A 19,233-nucleotide genomic window follows, 5' to 3' on the forward strand; every position below is an offset into this window, starting at 1 on the left:
CCAGCACGACTGGTCCCACCTCGTTCATCTGATACCAACAGAGAGCAATTCCGAAAGGGATCCAGAAGATGACAAAGATTATCGTGTATATGAACAGGAATCGGATCCGTTTCAGGCGGGAGGACAGTTTCCAATTGCCAGTGACCTCATCAGGAGAAAGATTATGCACAAAATTATAAAACTGATAAGCTAATAAGAACAAGTTCTATTCCTTACCTTGCGTAAAAACACGAACTTTCCCCGGTTTTTGTACATCACTATTAAGAATTAAAAGAGAAATATTATACCTGGAAGAGCGGTTTCACGCAGAATTGTGTAAACTTTCTAAATTGTAAAATTTTGTCAAGCTTTCTTAAATTTTATTTTAAGAACCTAATGCCAAATCAAGGTTTCAGCACTTACAACTCTTGCCTAAATAAAGTACGTTTTTCAATTTCGTTAATCTTCTTTCGTAAAATTTGTTTCGTAAACTTTGGTAATTTTTAACATGCCAGGCGTGCACAAATTAAAGAAATCAATAAGATTGCACGTGCAAAGCTTACATTAGTACCCAACTTTACAGCGCGGCACGAAATGAGAATGCATTTATAACTTTGTGATCCCATGAAACTTGTAAACTTTGCAAATAATAGTGCTATTCACAGTAACCGATTATAATCGTGAGGACGATTATAATCACAATCGATTATAATCATATACCATGAACGCACCAGATTATTTTTGTATTTTGATTATTTTGCCTAAAATATCCAACAGGATTCATTAAATAATATCATAGCAACGGCTACTTTTTCGGACGCTTTAAAAAAATTGCATTTGGATCAAGGATTATAATCCAAATAATCGTCCTCAGAGAGGATTATTTTTTTGACGATTATAATCACATTGGTTTATTTTTCCCCATAGAGAATTTTTGGGTGATTATAATCGATAACGATTATAATCGCAATAATCGGTTACTGTGAATACCACTAATGTGAATTAATCAATGTATTTTTATACGCGAAAAATATGCTAATCAATCATTATTTTAAAGGACACGTTATAGGGCAACATTTCTACTCTAAAGGGGCATACACAAATTCTATTCTCTTGTACCCTTGTGACCTTCGTAATCTTCGTAATCTCACCTAATGACATAATTCACTATATGCTTTCTTCTTATTGCTGCAACTCGAAAAGCTAAACCCTTCAATTTATGTCACAACCCTCCTTTCTTCCTATTCTTGCACAATTACAAATCTTTACGTGAATTAATCCACCTGAAACACCTTAATCTTTATCCACTCAACTTACATACAACCATCCAGCCACCGACGCCTACGTGGAACACGACACCTCTCCAGATCTCCACCACCCCTCCGAGCACCTCGCTCCCCACCAGGGCCACCTGAAAAGAAGAATTTCGCAATTAAGTCACCTCCAAAATTCCAATCCAATTCACTCCAATTTCTTATCCAGGGTTTCGATTCTTCCGAATTTGCTACATTTCTTCTACAGCGTGTGAAATGCAAGGTGCACGAAAATGCAAGAATGTGTACGAAATATATGCATGAAGTATCTACAGCAGCGGGGCGTAGTGTCGCGCGTGTTGCACTTCTTGCGGGTCAAAACCGCTAAAAGTAAACACTTTCTTGCGGTCAGTTTTTCATTTCATAGTGGTTTGCTGGATTACTCGCACTCCAAAAAAACAAATTTAGAAAATACAAGGCGCAAGAAACAATAAGAAACTACATGAAAGTGCATGAAATTGTAAGAAAGTGCGAGACAGTCAACGAAACAGCAAGAAACTGCACGAAACACAAAAACTCCAGAAAGTGCAAGAGTATGAAAGAAATTGTAAGCCAGTGCAAGAAACTGAATTAAACAGCAACATATTGCAAGAAACGAAAGAAACTGTGTAAAACTGGAAGAGTTTGCTCGAAATTGTAAGCAAGTGCAAGAAATTGGATGGAACAAGATATTGCAGGAAAGTGCAAGAAACTGCAGGCAATGCAAGAAACTGCAGGCAATGCAAGAAACTGCAAGAAAGTTCAAGAAACTGCAAGAAAAGCATTAAGCTGCATTAAGCTGCAAGAAACTGCAAGAGTATGCATAAAACCGCATCAAACTGCAAGAAAGTGCAAAAGTATGCATGAAACTGTAAGATATTGCAAGAAACTGCAAGAAACTACAGGACACTTGGGGTGGGCACTTCCACCCGCAACCCTGTTCTCATCATCATCTTATCATCTTCACTTCCTTGTCAATCTCTCACTCACCTTGACACATTTCCCCATCGCGTATTCTGTTTCCAGTCCTGCCTGCACGGCCCCCAGTCCGGCGAGGAACCAACAGGTCAGAATTCTCCGAACGGTGAGATGACTCCCATCAGCATCGAAACGAGGCCCAAGCTGACGGCAGGCCTCCGCCACGAGGGACATCACTTCCAAAGGATACATGTTCGTGAACCAGGCTGAAAAACAATCAAATATCACAAACTCAAGTGTTGTTTTATTACCCTCTTTGAGTGACATTCTCTTGGTCAACTTGACACTTTTTTTACGCAATGCTACAATTTCTCATTTCATTTCTCGAGTGAAAGTGTACACTCTTAAAAAATACTGTTACCCTTGTCAAGAAACTAATAAGTATAATGTACAGTCTTAAATTCCATATCAAGTAGGTTGCATTCAATATCCAGCCTAAACCTTACAATGTAAAGTTTACGCGGTTTAGAGTATGTGTGTAAAGTTTACATACTCTTTATTAGGTTAACTTCACTTCGAATTTTGTGTATGTAGCCTACTCAATATCATGATTGTTCATATATATTAATTTATTATAGAATTATGAATAAATAAAATAGTCATTCATTATGACATCAATTTATGAATAATCAAGAGTCAATGTTTTTGAATTCGTTAAAATGGGATAAAAATATTTATTCATGTTAGTTTCAAGAAAAATAAATAAATAATGTTACTCATACCGCATTATTCAATTTATGCCAAATACGTGGGGTATATTGAGACCACCATGGAATAAGGCAAATTTTAGATATAATTAATAAAAAATGTGTAAATATGTAATAAATATGTATTTTCAAGTTTTAAATAAATTTTGAATAGTTAACGAATTAAATATTTTAAAAATAATTAAAAAAGTAGAACATTTCTCAGTTTTAAATTGAGTGAAGTTTGGATGAGGAAATATTTTTGTGGATTTACTTTTCAGAAGTCATCCTAATTTTTAAGAGTGTACCAAATGGAAGTGATTAGTTTAGGTATTTACTTCTCAGGAAGGAGAGTAGCGGACACATGAAGCTTGTGCAACTCGTGATGAAACGCGATCCTTCCCCAACGTCAAACATGGACAAAAGTGATGCCAGAATGGTCAGCAGAGACCAGTTCGCGATTAAGATGTTGATGCATCTGTAACCCCAAAATAGTGCAAAAGTTTAACAAATATGACAAATTTCACCGATTATATGGTCACCACGATCTGAGGGGCAATTTGAGACGAACTATTGTGAACTATTGTGAACCCGTATAAAATGTGTCGTTTCACAATTCAACAACACATTAATTTGAATTCCAGCAAATATTACGCAGTATTTCATCCATTTAACGTGACGAATGAATACTTCCCAGATAACAATTCGCTCTGAATTCTCTTATGTTTCGATATTACATTCGCTTTGATATCGATATCGAATTCGCCTCGAATTTCCAACTTTCGAGATAAATTCGAGGAGATATCGAAGGGAAATGTCCGCCGATTCGACAGAGAATCGATGGAGAATCGTATATCGATTTCGCCGGTAAGTCTTGAATTCGATGAACATGTAAGAGTTTATAACGATTTCTAAACGAATTCAATGCGACTTCTCCACGAATTTAATGCGACTTCTATACGAATTCACTGCGAATTAAGTAATAAATCGATACGATTTCTGCTATATTTCGAGTTAATCCAGCTTATAGTTTATTTGATTTATTCTAAATATTATGTAATATACATAACTGTTTCTATTAAAATAAACATAAGTTGAATAATCAGATGACCCTGGTAGTGAAATTGGCCGCGATGTTAAGTCACTTCCTATTGAAAATATACTAATGTTATTCCTAAAATCTTTTGCAACAGTTATTATCGATAGTATATATTTGTACCTCATACGCTTCCCAACTCTATCTGCGACTTTCTTAAGAGATTTTTGTATTTCTTCGTCAACTGTGCCCTCGTCTGGATAATTTGGAGTCCTTGGGTGAGCTGCTACCGCATCTGAGATTAACATATTTTTAAAATGTTTTAGAGTGTTGCATAATGAGATTGCATTATGAGGAATTTTAAATTCAAGGGACCAATTTTGGATACTATGTCTAATATCAAAAGTATCAATTTCACCTTCACTTTCTGAGTTAATAGTTTCAGCTGAACTTACTTCCGACTTCAATTTCTTCCAGATCTTCCTCGAACACTTGTTCGGAATAAATGTTTTCCCTTTCGGCCTGGACTAGGTCACTATCGAAATTTTCCTCGAAAATTTCACTTGGTGTTTTTACAAGTCTTCTTTTGTAGCGAGCACTCAACTGAAAAAGTCGTCTCCTTCCCATGAGGAAAGATTTGAATGTGGCAGCTAAAATTACTTAAAAATACAATAACAGCGTGAAAGAGAGAAATCACAGTGAATTCTCTAAGAATTATTTACGAATTCGAGATTCAAGGCGAACAGTTTATAGTCTCCTATTCCTGTAAGAAGAATTCCTATCGAAATCGGGGAGAATTCCTCACTACAATAACAGCGAATTCGTTTAAGAATTCATAGTGAAGTCGTTTCGAATTCGATAGAATAATTCTCTGAGAATTCGAGTCTAATTCATTACGAATTCTGAAATGAGCGTAATATCGAATTTAGATACGAATAATTACCGAATTCGATGCGAATTCGATACGAGAATAATAACGAAATCTGAGAGAATTCGAGTTCTCTGTTTTAACGCGACATTCTCTGCGAATTCTCTAAGCGAATTCATAGCGACCTGTTATCTGGGTTGTAAACCAATTTATAACGAAAAATGACAAATTTACACTCATTTCCTACAAGTCGTTCCTTTTATAATATCACAACTTTAATTAATATGAAAGTGTGAAAGTTGCATTTATTTGAAAACTCGTGAAATTGATTTTCTTTTAGAAACTTCCAGTATGAGACATTGAATTAGGGTGAGATGAGATTAAAAATCCACCCCACAGCAATACCTCGTGCTGTGTAATCTTACTGTCCCCTAAAACTTGGTTGACATTTGTCTCAATTTTATCATACAAAATGTATGAAAAATGCGAAAAACTATATGATGTATTTAAATAAATACAATATTAATAACCAAAACTCGTGACCTAACTTATCAGTTAAACTATGTCAGTCAAATTAAGTCCAAAACTTCTAAATTGACCAACTCACCTGGGCTTCTTTGTTTTCACCACGATGCCAAGAATCCACCCGTTAATCACCACCGAACTCACGCACACCATGGTGGTCAACCGCTTGCAAAACGCTTCCATTTTCTCCACACGAATCAAGTATAATAAACAATCTCAGGTAAAACTATGTACAAACGAATGAAAAAACAGTGAAAACTAATCCAGCGTCTCTTCCCCTCCACGGTCTCCACTCATCTACACAAGGACAAAGATGCGGAAGGGGAAAAACAGAGGAGAGATCCAGCTTTCTCTCGCCACACTTTCTCCGCCCACCTCAATTAATACCTACGTACGCGTTGTGTGACATTGAACGCGTCCCTTTCACACATCCCCACTCGTTCGACTCTGAAAGCTTTGACGCTTTGTGCCTCACACATCGGGGAACGTGCATAAAGCATGGGATGAACTTAAAACTGCTAGAGAATTTTAATTTAATTGGAACGATAAATGGTTAAACGTATCAGACAAATTTTACCTCCTCCTTGAAGGAAATTTTTAGATTTGATTTTAACAAAATTACAGAATATCATTGTACCAGATTATGTAATATATTAATATGTATATTAATAATAAGTAATATTGTTTATATTACATATGTATGAATTTTAATAGCTACATTATATTAATGTATTACCGAAAAATTCTGCCATTCAGGTTGAAATGATGTTGCTCATTTGAAAGTAACTGGAATCTCGAATTTGCTCTCAACTACACAAAATCCTGGCTAGCTTAACCATTTACCAAGTTTACGCTACTCTGAATTTATTTATTAGTTTATGTATTGTTTTGTTAATTGCGAGAGCACATATGCCTTCCAACAAGGCAAAAGTATCCTAAAAATGAGGATAACATTTATGGCATGCGGAAACACGGGTTTCTACCCAAATACACCACTTTCGTAATGCAAGACCCATTTTTTGTCACAAAGAAATGAAATGCAGTCTTTTACCGACATGAGTGCTCATACTACACAATTCAAAAGGAAGGCTGCAATGCATGAAATCACTGTAATCTCCTCCGTTACAATTTACACGTTCACAAAATATCACTACATTCACCCAACGTAAACAATTGTTTCACTCTAGAAACTGTTTGAAATCTGTACGCATTCTTAAGAATGCCATGTTATGCGTATGCTAAAGCCAGATGGGTCCAACTCTATTGGAGTTGATTTGGAATAACTTCTTACCAGATGGTAGCACTTTGTTGCTCAGTGATAAATTTATCAATGCAACAACATTACAAAACGGTACTGCTAATTTTTCCCGCAGGTAAAGCAATGTCAACATGTAATCTGATCTGCAAAATTATTTAATATCACTTTAACCAAATCTGGTTCAAACTGATTTTCGGGAGATTCAATTAGGAATCTTACGGTGTCGACCACTTAATCAGGTTCATCCAACCATTTACAAAACTGACTGGCTGGCTATACGTTACATGTCATAATTCAAATGAGAGATTATGGCTCAGTCCCCACTCCCTAATCCGAGATCTTCTTACATACTCTTACGAATAATGCAACATTTTTGCTAAGTAAATTCTACCAGAAACAACCTTCTGTTTTCCCAGAGGCACAATGGCTTGATAAAGGTCAAAGTACACTCTGGATTTTGTAATAGTTAACTTATACACAATTTAGAGTTTATTTACTCTTTAAAAGGGTAACATTATTGTTAACAGAGTATGGAATCTGCAGGTGTGCCTAACTTAATTAGTTTACATCTTGCTGACAAAAATATTATCCAACGGGAAAGCGAGTAACATAATGCTAACATATGTGGAAAAGAAACCTTAATAGTGAAATGCGTAGACAATTCTAATTAAGCCAACTAAACGCTGGAAATTGTTTACTTGGATAATCCAGCGTTGACCAAACCAATCTAATCCAGCAATGGGATAGTAACCATGGATAAGGTGACGCACGGCATGTCCTTCTAATACACAGAGTCCTTACAATAACTTCTGTCGCAAACAAGCATAAAAAATTGAGTAGGGTTGTATTTGCTCAGATGCAGTGCTGAAATACTGGACAGTGTTAATATGCGATAGCTGTATGAAGCTATCTCCATTTTTGCAAAAGTTTGCGCATTTGGAATATATTTCCACCGCTTTCAGGCATAATTCTCTCATGATAACGTTCTTACTCTTACAGGCGTCAATTTGGTAGTTTTACACAAATAATATACTACAAAGTACTAAAAATGTAGCGTTAATGAATTTTGAATAATCAGAAGAGCATGTATTGTAGCTATGTGCAGAATGATTATGATTAATGATTGCAGATAATGATTGCATTACAGATTATGCACAATGTTATTATTTATTTCGAAAGAAGGATACAAGTGAAGAATCTAACAGGGACATATAGATTTGGAATTTTATTGAAATTGAAATAATTTTACATCCAGTTGAACGCGAAGCCTCCGCGAGTAACGCTACTGTCACTTGTGAAAAGGATAACTGCCAGACCTGTATCCAACATGATAGGGGGTGGAAGTTCTGATCTACAAAGTCTGTAATTGCACAAAAATTTATTAATTAGGTAAATTTGTTATAAATCACACAGCACTATACTCTAATTTTCCGAAAAATACTCGTACATACTTCAAATCGTATCTCGTAAATATTTAAAGTACTTACGTTAGCTTCCAATATCTCGTAATGGATTAGATCAACATAACTTATGAAATCTTCGAGTTTACAATTTTTATTATAAATCGGAGGGTATTTTTCGCTAGTTTACCCTCACCGTCATCACCATCGAGTAAAATTATAGAAATCCATGGAATCGACATCAAACTATGGTTGAGCCATTTAAATTAAAGCCAATTTTGTCTATATCTTGCTGAGAGGTTTATTGGCCGACCTCGTAATGCTAAATAACATTGGAGACTTAAATTGGCATTACTTTACAAATTGTTGACCGATTTTCAAAATTGCTACTGTTTTGGAAAGCTCAGGTCAATTGGCGAAATATATATTTCCAGATTTTTCAAATTCGACCACACCCCTTCGAACTTAAGGTCACAATTTCAAAAAATACATGAAATACAATTGCTGCGTACACCGGAATTTGAAAGCACAGAAATCGAGTTACATGTCGAAAAAATACCTGGATCCCTGGACACTCTGAACAATATTCAATGGGTCATATGCCCCACCCCCAGTGGGTGTGCCCGAAGGCGCCTTTTCGATTTCAATGAAACCATGTCATGTGATATATCATTTTTCTCAGGATTATGAGGACATACGACTGAACACTTAAAATTTACGAACCACACCCCCAGTGGGTGTGGTTCTCGGCGACTTTTCGACTTTAACGAAACTACGTCATGTGACACATCATTTTTCTCAGCTCGACTAGGGGATTCCGACAGAGTAATCCAAATTTTAGAACCACACCCCTCAATGGGTGTGATTCTCAGAAACTTTAAAATTTCAATGAAACCATGTCATGTTCAGAGTGTCCAGGGGGTCGAGGTATTTTTTCGACATGCAACTCGATCTTTGTGCTTTCAAATTCCGGTGTACGCAGCAATTGTATTTTATGTATTTTTTGAAATTGTGACCTTAAGCTCGAGAGGGTGTGGTCGAATTTGAAAAATCTGGAAATATATATTTCGCCAATTGACCTGAGCTTTCCAAAACAGTAGCAATTTTGAAAATCGGTAAACAATTGGTAAAGTAATGCCAATTTTAGTCTCCAATGTTATTAAGCATTACGAAGTCGGCCAATAAACCTCTCAGCAAGATATAAACTAAATTGGCTTTAATTTAAATGCCTCCACCATAGTTATATCCACATTAGTATCATATAAATTTACAAACTCATGTTTTGCAAATATCCTTAAAATACAAATGTTTTCAATTTCGCAAATTTCAAAAATGAGTTACGATGTTGCCATGCTGCATTCCCAAGACACTGATGAGTTCGAATATTATGAAGGATGCATAAAAATCCAGCCTTTCTGATGACAGTTTGGGACCAGCTCAATATAAATAATTTACAAAAATCAGATTTGCTTTCAAATGAGATGAAATACTCACATTTCTTCCGTCACCAAATGGCCCCAAGGCACATACCAGCTGAGGACTTTGACTTTATCGTAAAGGCAATGAAAACCACTTGGTTGTTCTAATTCCATTCCGGTGAAAGTTAAGGTGCGACTGCCTGCATCGCTGGGGCTGACGATTATTACGGCACGCTCGTTGTTCATATATGGCTGTCCATTACCCGGGTAGGCTGTGGCTCCGGTGGAGTTGAGGAAAGTCTCGTAGTGCGTGAAACCTCCGCCAGCTACGTCAAGGTCGCCGCTGGAGTACATCTCTAGGCTGAAGCCACTGCTCGCCTCCGCCCCGGTGACTAGACTAACCAAAACTGTTCCGGCGGAGTAGGTGTAGTTCGCACCAATTTCTGTACTATAAATATGTGTAAAATTATTGTTTGATGTCACCTTACTAACTCAGAAGCTCAATAAATTAAGCATTTAAGAAAATCTCTAGCAGGCATATCACAGCGTTTTCCCCAAATTTATAAATGATTTAAACCAAATTTAGCTTATGTACATGCTTGCTACATATGCTCTCAATATTAACTTTGTAGCAACAGTTGCTGACCTTCCTTCTGCTTCCAGAATGTTAGATTATGATAAAAGTAAATTTTCACTCTGCCCCTTAAACTAAAATTCCTCTCTACTTCTGAAAATTAAATTTCGCCCTGGTCCTTAAACCATAATCACAGTCGGGTCCTACAACTATAGGAACTATCTTACTCGTTAAGTTGAAATATCACTGTGCTAATTACATTAAATTCTCACTCTGCCGCTCAAGCTATACCCGGATAACTAAAATTTTTCACTGCGCCGTACACATTATATTGATATCCCTGAATAGCATGGATGAATTGGGTCAACTTTAGATCCCCCATTCCAAGGCCGGATTCCTTCAAGGTAAATCGGACTGCATCATAGGGTGCTTGCACGGTCCACAGGCAGGCCTGACCTGCTGGAATTGAGCTCGCAAGTTGGAAGTTGATCGCGGCCGAAGACGTGTTCACCATTCCACCACATGTGGTAACTAGACAACGAAGAAATAAAATGGAAAAATGAGTTTTAAAATTAATGCCTTCTTACTTATGGTGTGATCATTTAAGAAGAGACTTTTTTACATGCAAAGCTTATGGCGAGCAGTCTCTTATTTAAATGATCACACAATAAATAATAATGTACTTAAATTCCTCAAAATATGGATGTAATATGTACTTCAAAATTTCGAAAATATGCACATAAAAAATATTTTCCAACAGAAATTTCCTACTTTATATATATGTTCTAGATTTGAAAAGATTCAAATTTTTACCACTCTTATAACTGAATTATGTCAGAATTACATTTAAATCGTCATTCGAAGACGAATAATGCGAGACCAGTTCCATTTCAAGGTTTTCTAGTGTAATTGTACGGTCGTGATTCTCGCGATAACTCAGGGGTAGTGCTAATAGTTGTAAATTATTGCACTAGGTTGACCAAACATTTATCATTAACAATTTACGATATTTATTCAACTGACACTATTAAACCGGAGAGGAATGATGTGTACAGTACAAGAGATTCTATGTGAATATACGTGCTTACTCGCACACAGACAAATATACACTAAAAACTGCGGGCTCGCACTGCCCAAAGACAAAGAAAGAATGGTTCTAAAAATAGAATAGAACATTCGAGAACAAATTCATAAAATCCGCTAAACATTCTCACATTACACTACATGCTAAAAACTTGCATGAAAATCGACATAAAATAATTTCACATTCATACATACCTACTTAATATTTTCATGAAAACTAAAACTATAAAAAATGATTATTATTGACTCGACGGAACAGTAATTTTTGGCTTGAAAAATGCGGAAAATTGGATTGGCACATCGTTCACACGAATTGACAACCGATTATCATGACAATGTAATTTTGAGAAATTCTTAATTTCTCAAGGAAGAAAAATATATTTGCATAAAAAAACTCGAAACGTATATTTAAATATTTATATTTAGAATAAACAAGGCCCCAAAAAATAAGAAATCTTAGTGAGTCAGCGCAATCACAGTTAATAAATAAAATTAGATTGAATAATTTTTTCATCACCGCTCTCGGTATCATTTTTCTTTGAAGCATTAATTAATCATTTAGAATAATTACCTCCTTTTTCAAAGGGTCTGGAGATTTCATCAGCATAGGAATTAATAGGATATCCAAATTTATATATCGAAATTGTACATTATCAAATCTTTCTAAATTTAAAATTCGCAGTTCACAATTATATTTCATCTCGATTAATTTAGCCAACTTCTCGTAACGAGAATCTCGTTCAATAGTAAAAACGTCATCTTGTAATCTCAATTAATTTAATGAATGCAAGAGTTCATGCGTATGCAAAACTAAATTTACAGTGGACCCAGTAAAAATTATCCCGAGAGAGGTGATGCAAAAGTTATTCAATCTAATTTTATTTAACTGCGATTGCGCTGACTCACTAAGATTTCCCATTTTTTGGGGCCTTGTTTATTTAAAACTTGTAGTTGGTTGTCAAAGACATTAGTTTTACTGCACTACCGCCGTTATTATCGGTACCCTGAATATTTTTATTAAATTTTTGATTTTCAAACTTGAATAACGCCGTTATTTCTCAACCGATTTAGGTCATTTTGCGCTTAAAATGTCCGGAATGACTTTGCCTAAAATATTTTCAATAAGCGAGCATCCTGAGATACACCACTTATGAATAATAAAAATAAATATGTTTTCAGGGGAAAATTTTTGCACATTTTGGCACATAACTTGGGTAAAAATCAAACATTCGCCAAGTCGACTAGCACATCTTTTCTAAATTACCTAACAATGATCTGTGCAAAATTTCATCAAAATCGGTTGAGAAGTGGCCGAGATATCGACTTATGTCACTTTTTTTGGGTGGGGTAAATGCATACTTAGCAAATTTTTTCGTTGTCAGGTATTTGCCTCACTAAGAAAAAGGCTCGAAATATGTAAGGAAATATGCGTATATGCATATATGTAGGGAAAAACTTTAAAATATGTATGAAAATATGTGTATGTACGAAAACCCCATAATATGTAAAATATGTAAAACCATGTTTGAATTTTTGGAATCGTACTTACTAGGGATACCTTTTCTATGATAGCTGAAAAATGAGTTCTAATTTAACTTTTCGTATGCACCATGATATGTTTCGATTACAAAGTGCAAAAATTTTTCTGCAAAACCAATTTGCTAATTTTTTAATGGCCTTCAAAGTTTGCGAAAGTGGGGGCGGAATAGGCGGAGTGGGAGTGTGTGGAGATGGGGGCGGTCGTGCCCCTCGCTATACACTACCACCACCCGTGACGGTCATTATGATCTGCGTGACACAAGGAAATCCATCAGCAACTTATATTTGATAAATTTAGTAACTTATATTTACTTTAAATTTAATTAAGTGTAAGAAAATTTAGTTAAGTGAATGAAAAAAATTGATGCATGTTGATGGCATTGTGCGAAGTGGTAAGATCAGTATGCCCAGTTTGCGCACCAAATACTTAAATCCTATTGTTATTTTAGCCATCTGCTCTTTCTCTGTTGTTAAAAATTTGCTGAAAATTGTTCAATTAAATAATCATATTAGCAATTACCACTCTAAATATGGCGAGAATCACTAAAGTGTGCGAATTATTACTAGAATTACCAAAATTAAAATACGACACTGCTAGGGTACCTATAATTGATAGTGGTTTAAATCTTAACGATTTAGCAAGTGAAGGACTGATTTTAATCGAAAATTTACTTAATTTTGAAACCCGTAATTTGAAACGCTCGTTGCATTGGAAATTGCCAGTGACGATGAAATTGACATTTACGGTGACAGTGCTGCTCAAACCGACACAAGTTCCGAAGAATCGTCATCGCATTAATGGGAGATTGAAAGTATCGAACATAATAATTATAATCTCGAAGAGATGTTAAAGATTGTAAAGTTTACAACAGTGTTAAGTCAATTAAATTGTTTCAAACTAGACGACGTTTCCCTAAAATAACAACTTATGCAACAATTTCTCGGATGAGGACATACATCGACCAGAATGACAACAAACTGAAGAAGTTAAAAGATGTAGACAATTTTGTGCTCGAAAGATTTAATTTTGCAAGAGAATCTCTAATACACATTGGTGAAGTGGATTTAAAACGCTGGGGAATTATAAAATCTAAAGAGTTATCTTTACCATTCAAAGCTAGTTCAAGTGGGGTCCATAATTTTAAGATTAAACATAGAATTGTGTCGCGAAATATAACCAAATATTTAACTGAAGCCGAGTTTGTCAATAGAGCCAATGTCGAGGAAGAACATGCATCAATTTTTTTCATTCACTTAACTAAATTTTCTTACACTTAATTAAATTTAAAGTAAATATAAGTTACTAAATTTATCAAATATAAGTTGCTGATGGATTACCTTGTGTCACGCAGATCATAATGACCGTCACGGGTGGTGGTAGTGTATAGCGAGGGGCACGACCGCCCCCATCTCCACACACTCCCACTCCGCCTATTCCGCCCCCACTTTCGCAAACTTTGAAGGCCATTAAAAAATTAGCAAATTGGTTTTGCAGAAAAATTTTTGCACTTTGTAATCGAAACATATCATGGTGCATACGAAAAGTTAAATTAGAACTCATTTTTCAGCTATCATAGAAAAGGTATCCCTAGTTAGATGAGATATTAGTAGACGAAGTTTAAGTACGATCTGGTTTGGTATGAAAAAGTTAGAAATACATACATATCCGCCCTCTGATAATCACACCCCTCGTGCGATACATATCCTCAAGTACAGTAGCAAATGGGGTCGATCAATTTTTAAAGAATTTTTAAACTTTTGAAAACATGTTTTTTTTAAATTTATGAATAATGATTGATACAAGGGTTCACCCTTTTCTACACTCCAAACTTTTCAAATGCGTTTATTTACTTCATTACCGGCGGACTTGCATAGGTAATTTGCATTGATAAGTATGTCCAAATGCTTGTGAATTCCATATAAATACTAAATTCTAAAATAAACATATTTCTTACTTGTCACGACTGGGGCGGGATCCTCATCGACTAAAATAGCGGATCGGTCGGCTAGGATTTCGGAATTCAGATCGTATTCAATAGAAAAATATCCCATTCAAAAATTTAATAATTTATTCAATTTATCAACATTTCCGATACAGCTAAAAAAGTAAGGAGCAGTGAAAAACCCTACTTACCCGTCGCCACGGCAACCACCGCAATAAGAAAAACTGCCAAAGCGATCATATTTGTAAAGGCTCTTGTGACTCGCTCACTCCGTGATAGACTGCCTCGTTAAAAACGGCGCATCCGTTTTATACCCGACGTTCGGGATTTCCAATCTCTTCCGTGACGCAAGGCTCCATTGTTTGTTTCATCATCGATCCATTTTCAAATCACAATCAATCAATTAATGTCTGTTTAGATGCAAGATTAATATAATTTATGAGGTAAATAATGTCATAAATGATCGGTTCCAGTCCAGCAAGACCATAACACGTATGTAAATATTTATATACAACTTATAACATACGCAAGCAAAGTGCGTCCAAATAAAGAATGCAAGTAGGTATGTATACAGGGTCGGCGGAACGTGGAAAAATTTGGGGACAGCATGTTCAACGAAAATTACCTGTCCTTATCTAAGAGCATTGTGCTAACTGTTCCGCAGCCCCCGCTACAATATTTACATAATTAGGAGCTTATGCAAATAACTTTTATATCTTTTATTTATGAGTGACATTAACTTGATCACGGATTATCTTTTCTATTCCAATTCGATCACATGCAAATCACATGCAAATGGTCTGTGCATTACGTTTGTATTAGCTCAATTGCTTACAGTGGAATATTTGTTCAAGCTATCCCCGAATTTTTTAGCGAGTTATACTTAATACTTTAGGAATCACGTGATCAGATAAACATTAGCGGGAAAATTCAATTTTTGCGTAATTTTTAACTCGCTAATCCTTCACGGGCTAACACCAAGGCGGATGTGTAAACTTGACCCTCAATAATTTTCTTTAAAGGGTCATTCAACGGAAATTGGAACGTCTTGTGATTCCTGATTTTTGGCTGGATTCTTTGACATAACCCGCTAGAAAATTGTGATGAACCTTGAAAAAATTCGCAATTGTTAGGAACGAAGTTAGTCCAAGTTAGACCATACCAGTTCAATTTCATTCATGTGACTGATTATGATAGACAATTTCCTGTGATTTGAGTGAAAATGAGTGAAAGAGTCCGTCATTTCATGAGTGACTGTGAATGAAAGGATTTCTCAATCCTTTCATTTTTCACCATATGCTTAATACATTGGCCGAAGTCAGAAATGAAGTCAGATGGAGTGAAATGAAATTAAATGAATTTGAAAGAAAATGACTGAGTGTGAATGAAATTGTTCAGTCAGAAATCGGGATGACTGAATTTTGAATGAAAACAGTTTTTTGAACACGTCTGGTTTAGACTTTCACTTGTGTACAACCCTAAAAAATAGGTATGTCTTTGCAAGTCTGAAGGTTATATGTTATATAACTTGCCTTCGACTATCGAAAATACGCATTCTTTGCTATGTTCACATACGCAATTCTTGACGTGCTTAATCCTACGAATAATTAATACCTATCGTATGGTCCTACTCAAACCACACCTTCTAAAAGCGTGCTCAATCCTCGCGTGTAAATTGATAATCGTTCTGAAAACGGAAGAAGTAACAAAAAGCAGCTCATTTTTAGTGCAATGTCCCCCCTGCCTAAATAGATTGATAAGTGTTGGCAACCTGGCCTTATCATTTGCATCTCTCCTTCTGTCACTTCAACATTAGATTATTACAATTAGGCATTTGAAATTGCATTTGGTTAGGTCAACATTTATTCATATCGTACTTAACCAAACCTGATTACTCACTAACTCCACTCAAGTAAAGTCACGTCGTTTAAATTTAGATACCTAACTATTAATATAAGTATAAGCTAGTTTAGTTTCCAGTTAAGCAACACAAATTATTTATGGCGTTAAAATTAATGGTATTAAGTTAAATTATTACCATACCCAGCCAACCTTGGGCAGGCCGGCCAACAAATTTACGGTCAAACACACGGGGATTGGATGAGGTGTTGAGTGGATGAGGTGCACTCGGCTTGAAGAAAAACATGTGACAATCCATAGAAACGAGTGTCTGATCAACCTGCCACCTGTGTCAGGGTATGTATATGTACGTATATCCCAAGGTTGTCAGATAACCACACACCCCACGGGGGGTGTAGAAGGGGGAAAATGAGATTTTGGCTTAAACTAATTCTATGGATGAAATAAAGTGAAAATAGGTGTCATCTATTTTCACTTTATTTCATCCATAGAATTAGTTTAGATGTTGTTTAGTAAAATTTCTCTTGGGTACCCTGTCGATTTCATAATTATACCTTACATCAATTAATTAAAGTCTTAATTCGTGATTTCCTATAAAATACGGAATATTAACATCCATCCCTTTCCACGTTTGACTCATATTTTTTAGAGTTTGTTACTTTATAAAGCTTCAAAAATATACTATTTAACCACAGTCTGAATATTGCGTTCGGCAAAGTTAGCTTGGATTCTATTAATCTATCCAAATAGATTGTTTCGTTGCAACATGGTGTCAATGTGACACTTTATATGGCACGGAAATTTTAAACTCCCCCATTTATCAGCATGTTTAAAAACATTACGATAACTTTCTTCTTAATTTCGCATGAAGGTTCATAAATAAACCCTCCAAACGAATGTAAATGAGTAGCGTCAGACCGATTCAAGTTTCCTTTAAAGTATCCGTATATGACCTCGTACCAACGATCATGAGGTCAAAAATATTAACGTCCTTGGAATCGCAGTCTAATTTCCTTTAAAATGATTCTCCATATGACAAATTATGAATCTTTTGACCTTTGACCTCGTCCTCAAGGTCATAAGGTCAAAAATATTAACATTCTTGAAATCGCAGTCAAATTTCCTTCAAAATGATACCCCATGTGACAGTTATGTATTTTTTGACCTTTGACCTCGTCCTTAAGATCACAAGGTCAAAAATTTGAACGCCATTGAATTCGTGCTGAAATTTCCTTTAAAATGACACCCCATATGAAAATTAATGTTAAATTTAATTTGGACCACACCCCCTGGCGCGGTGGGGTGTGGTCCGATTGACCCAATTTTCGAAGTCGACCGAGAACTAAAAATTAGAAGCACAATGGCGAAAACGGGGTTTGATTATATTGACCCGTTCTGGAGATATCCTGCTCACAGACGGACGGACGGACGGACGGACGGACGGACAAAACGATCACAATAAGTAGCTGACGCTACTTAATAAATGTATAAACCCATTTTTTCCCCATTACTTTTTCAGTTAACGACAAAACGACTCGGACGATGTCCTGTTGGGCGAAAATATTTCTCCTTTCCACGGCGTTCCCCACATATGGAATCCTTCACCACAGCTGCACATTGTACCGCCGAGTACACCCAGCAGGTAAACATGCACCCATATGCATAAATTCATATTTTCAAAATCCATTTTTGATTTTGTGGTAATTATCTTACTTTTTATTTCATGTGATTAAGATTTTAATAGTGAATGCATAAATATATACATAATAATTGTAATCAGTAAACTACTTACGACGATAATTTAACCAAATTATTTAAAACATTTAGTCAACTCTCTTCAATCTTAATTTGTCTGGGAAATATTTTTTTTCCAGGGGAAACCAATCGACTTAATGCCCTGACAATCCGCTTCACATTAAAAACTATACGTACCACAAAGGTTCTTGACGGTATTTTCATTTCTCATCCGGAACCCACCCTAGCAAACACGGTTGGCGGTATGATTCGAAATTTGAACTGGACCAAAAACGGCTCCACCATTGAGAAAGGTGGGCTATCCGGAAAACGTTACGTATTCTGTACGGGCCAACCCAAACAACGTATTCCTCTTAAGGTTTAAAAAAATAAATACACAATTTAGCATGTAATTCACAAAATATTTTTATAAATTTCAAGTCTAAATTTCCCAAAAAATTTCAGGAATACGTAGTCAACCTTCCAACAAACTATGAGAAGCGTGTGAACCCCAAGAAGGAAAATTGCTCTCGATAACGAGATCATATTGGAACAAGATAAATAGATTAATTGGACATGAGTTAATTAATCACCTAAAGTAATTTCACATGATGGGATACGAATTGTATAATCAACAAGCACCACAATCCATAATTACACATCTACAGATAATCTATAAAATATTCACCAACTACATGACAAGTTAATTATAAATATCTATTCAACACTTGTTTAAGGTGTCAGCAATTTTAATTATATTCACTAACCTACATCTGCAAATGCATACTTATACAGATGTAAATAACGCTAAACGCAAAAAATCATGTTGAGTCGGTCTTTTGCATTGGATTTATGTCTCATTAAGCTTCCCCTCCAGGAGAACTAGTAGATTAGTACTAGTGTTAGGGACATGTTATATTATTGTAGCTTTCTCGAACTGCTTTCATTTCTCGATTTCTTTCTAATTTTACACATATACGAAACTGGGACAAGTAGTGAAATTCACTCAAAGTGATTAGATCAAAGATTAGAAATTAGATCAAAGTAGTTACGATTATAG

At 35.6% G+C, this 19,233-nt stretch overlaps 1 protein-coding gene and 1 long non-coding RNA gene across 2 annotated transcripts; one reads left to right on the forward strand and one right to left on the reverse strand.

Moving 5' to 3' along the window:
* Positions 1-7,758: 7,758 nt before the first annotated feature.
* On the reverse strand, positions 7,759-14,854 carry LOC110859646. The gene is made up of 5 exons (XM_022108614.2): positions 14,771-14,854; positions 14,592-14,642; positions 10,338-10,545; positions 9,517-9,888; positions 7,759-7,982 (listed from the first exon to the last, which is right to left on the reverse strand). The coding sequence occupies exons 1-5, from the start codon at positions 14,817-14,819 to the stop codon at positions 7,868-7,870; spliced, it is 795 nt and encodes a 264-aa protein (XP_021964306.1). The 5' UTR covers positions 14,820-14,854; the 3' UTR covers positions 7,759-7,867.
* A 1,703-nt stretch (positions 14,855-16,557) lies between these two features.
* Positions 16,558-18,980, forward strand: LOC118438875. The gene is made up of 4 exons (XR_004837103.1): positions 16,558-16,775; positions 17,959-18,081; positions 18,314-18,552; positions 18,639-18,980. It is a non-coding gene; the product is annotated as an uncharacterized LOC118438875 (long non-coding RNA).
* Positions 18,981-19,233: the final 253 nt, after the last annotated feature.

Source organism: Folsomia candida, unplaced genomic scaffold (assembly GCF_002217175.1).
Source record: "Folsomia candida strain VU population unplaced genomic scaffold, ASM221717v1 Fcan01_Sc027, whole genome shotgun sequence".
NCBI lineage: Eukaryota > Metazoa > Arthropoda > Collembola > Entomobryomorpha > Isotomidae > Folsomia > Folsomia candida.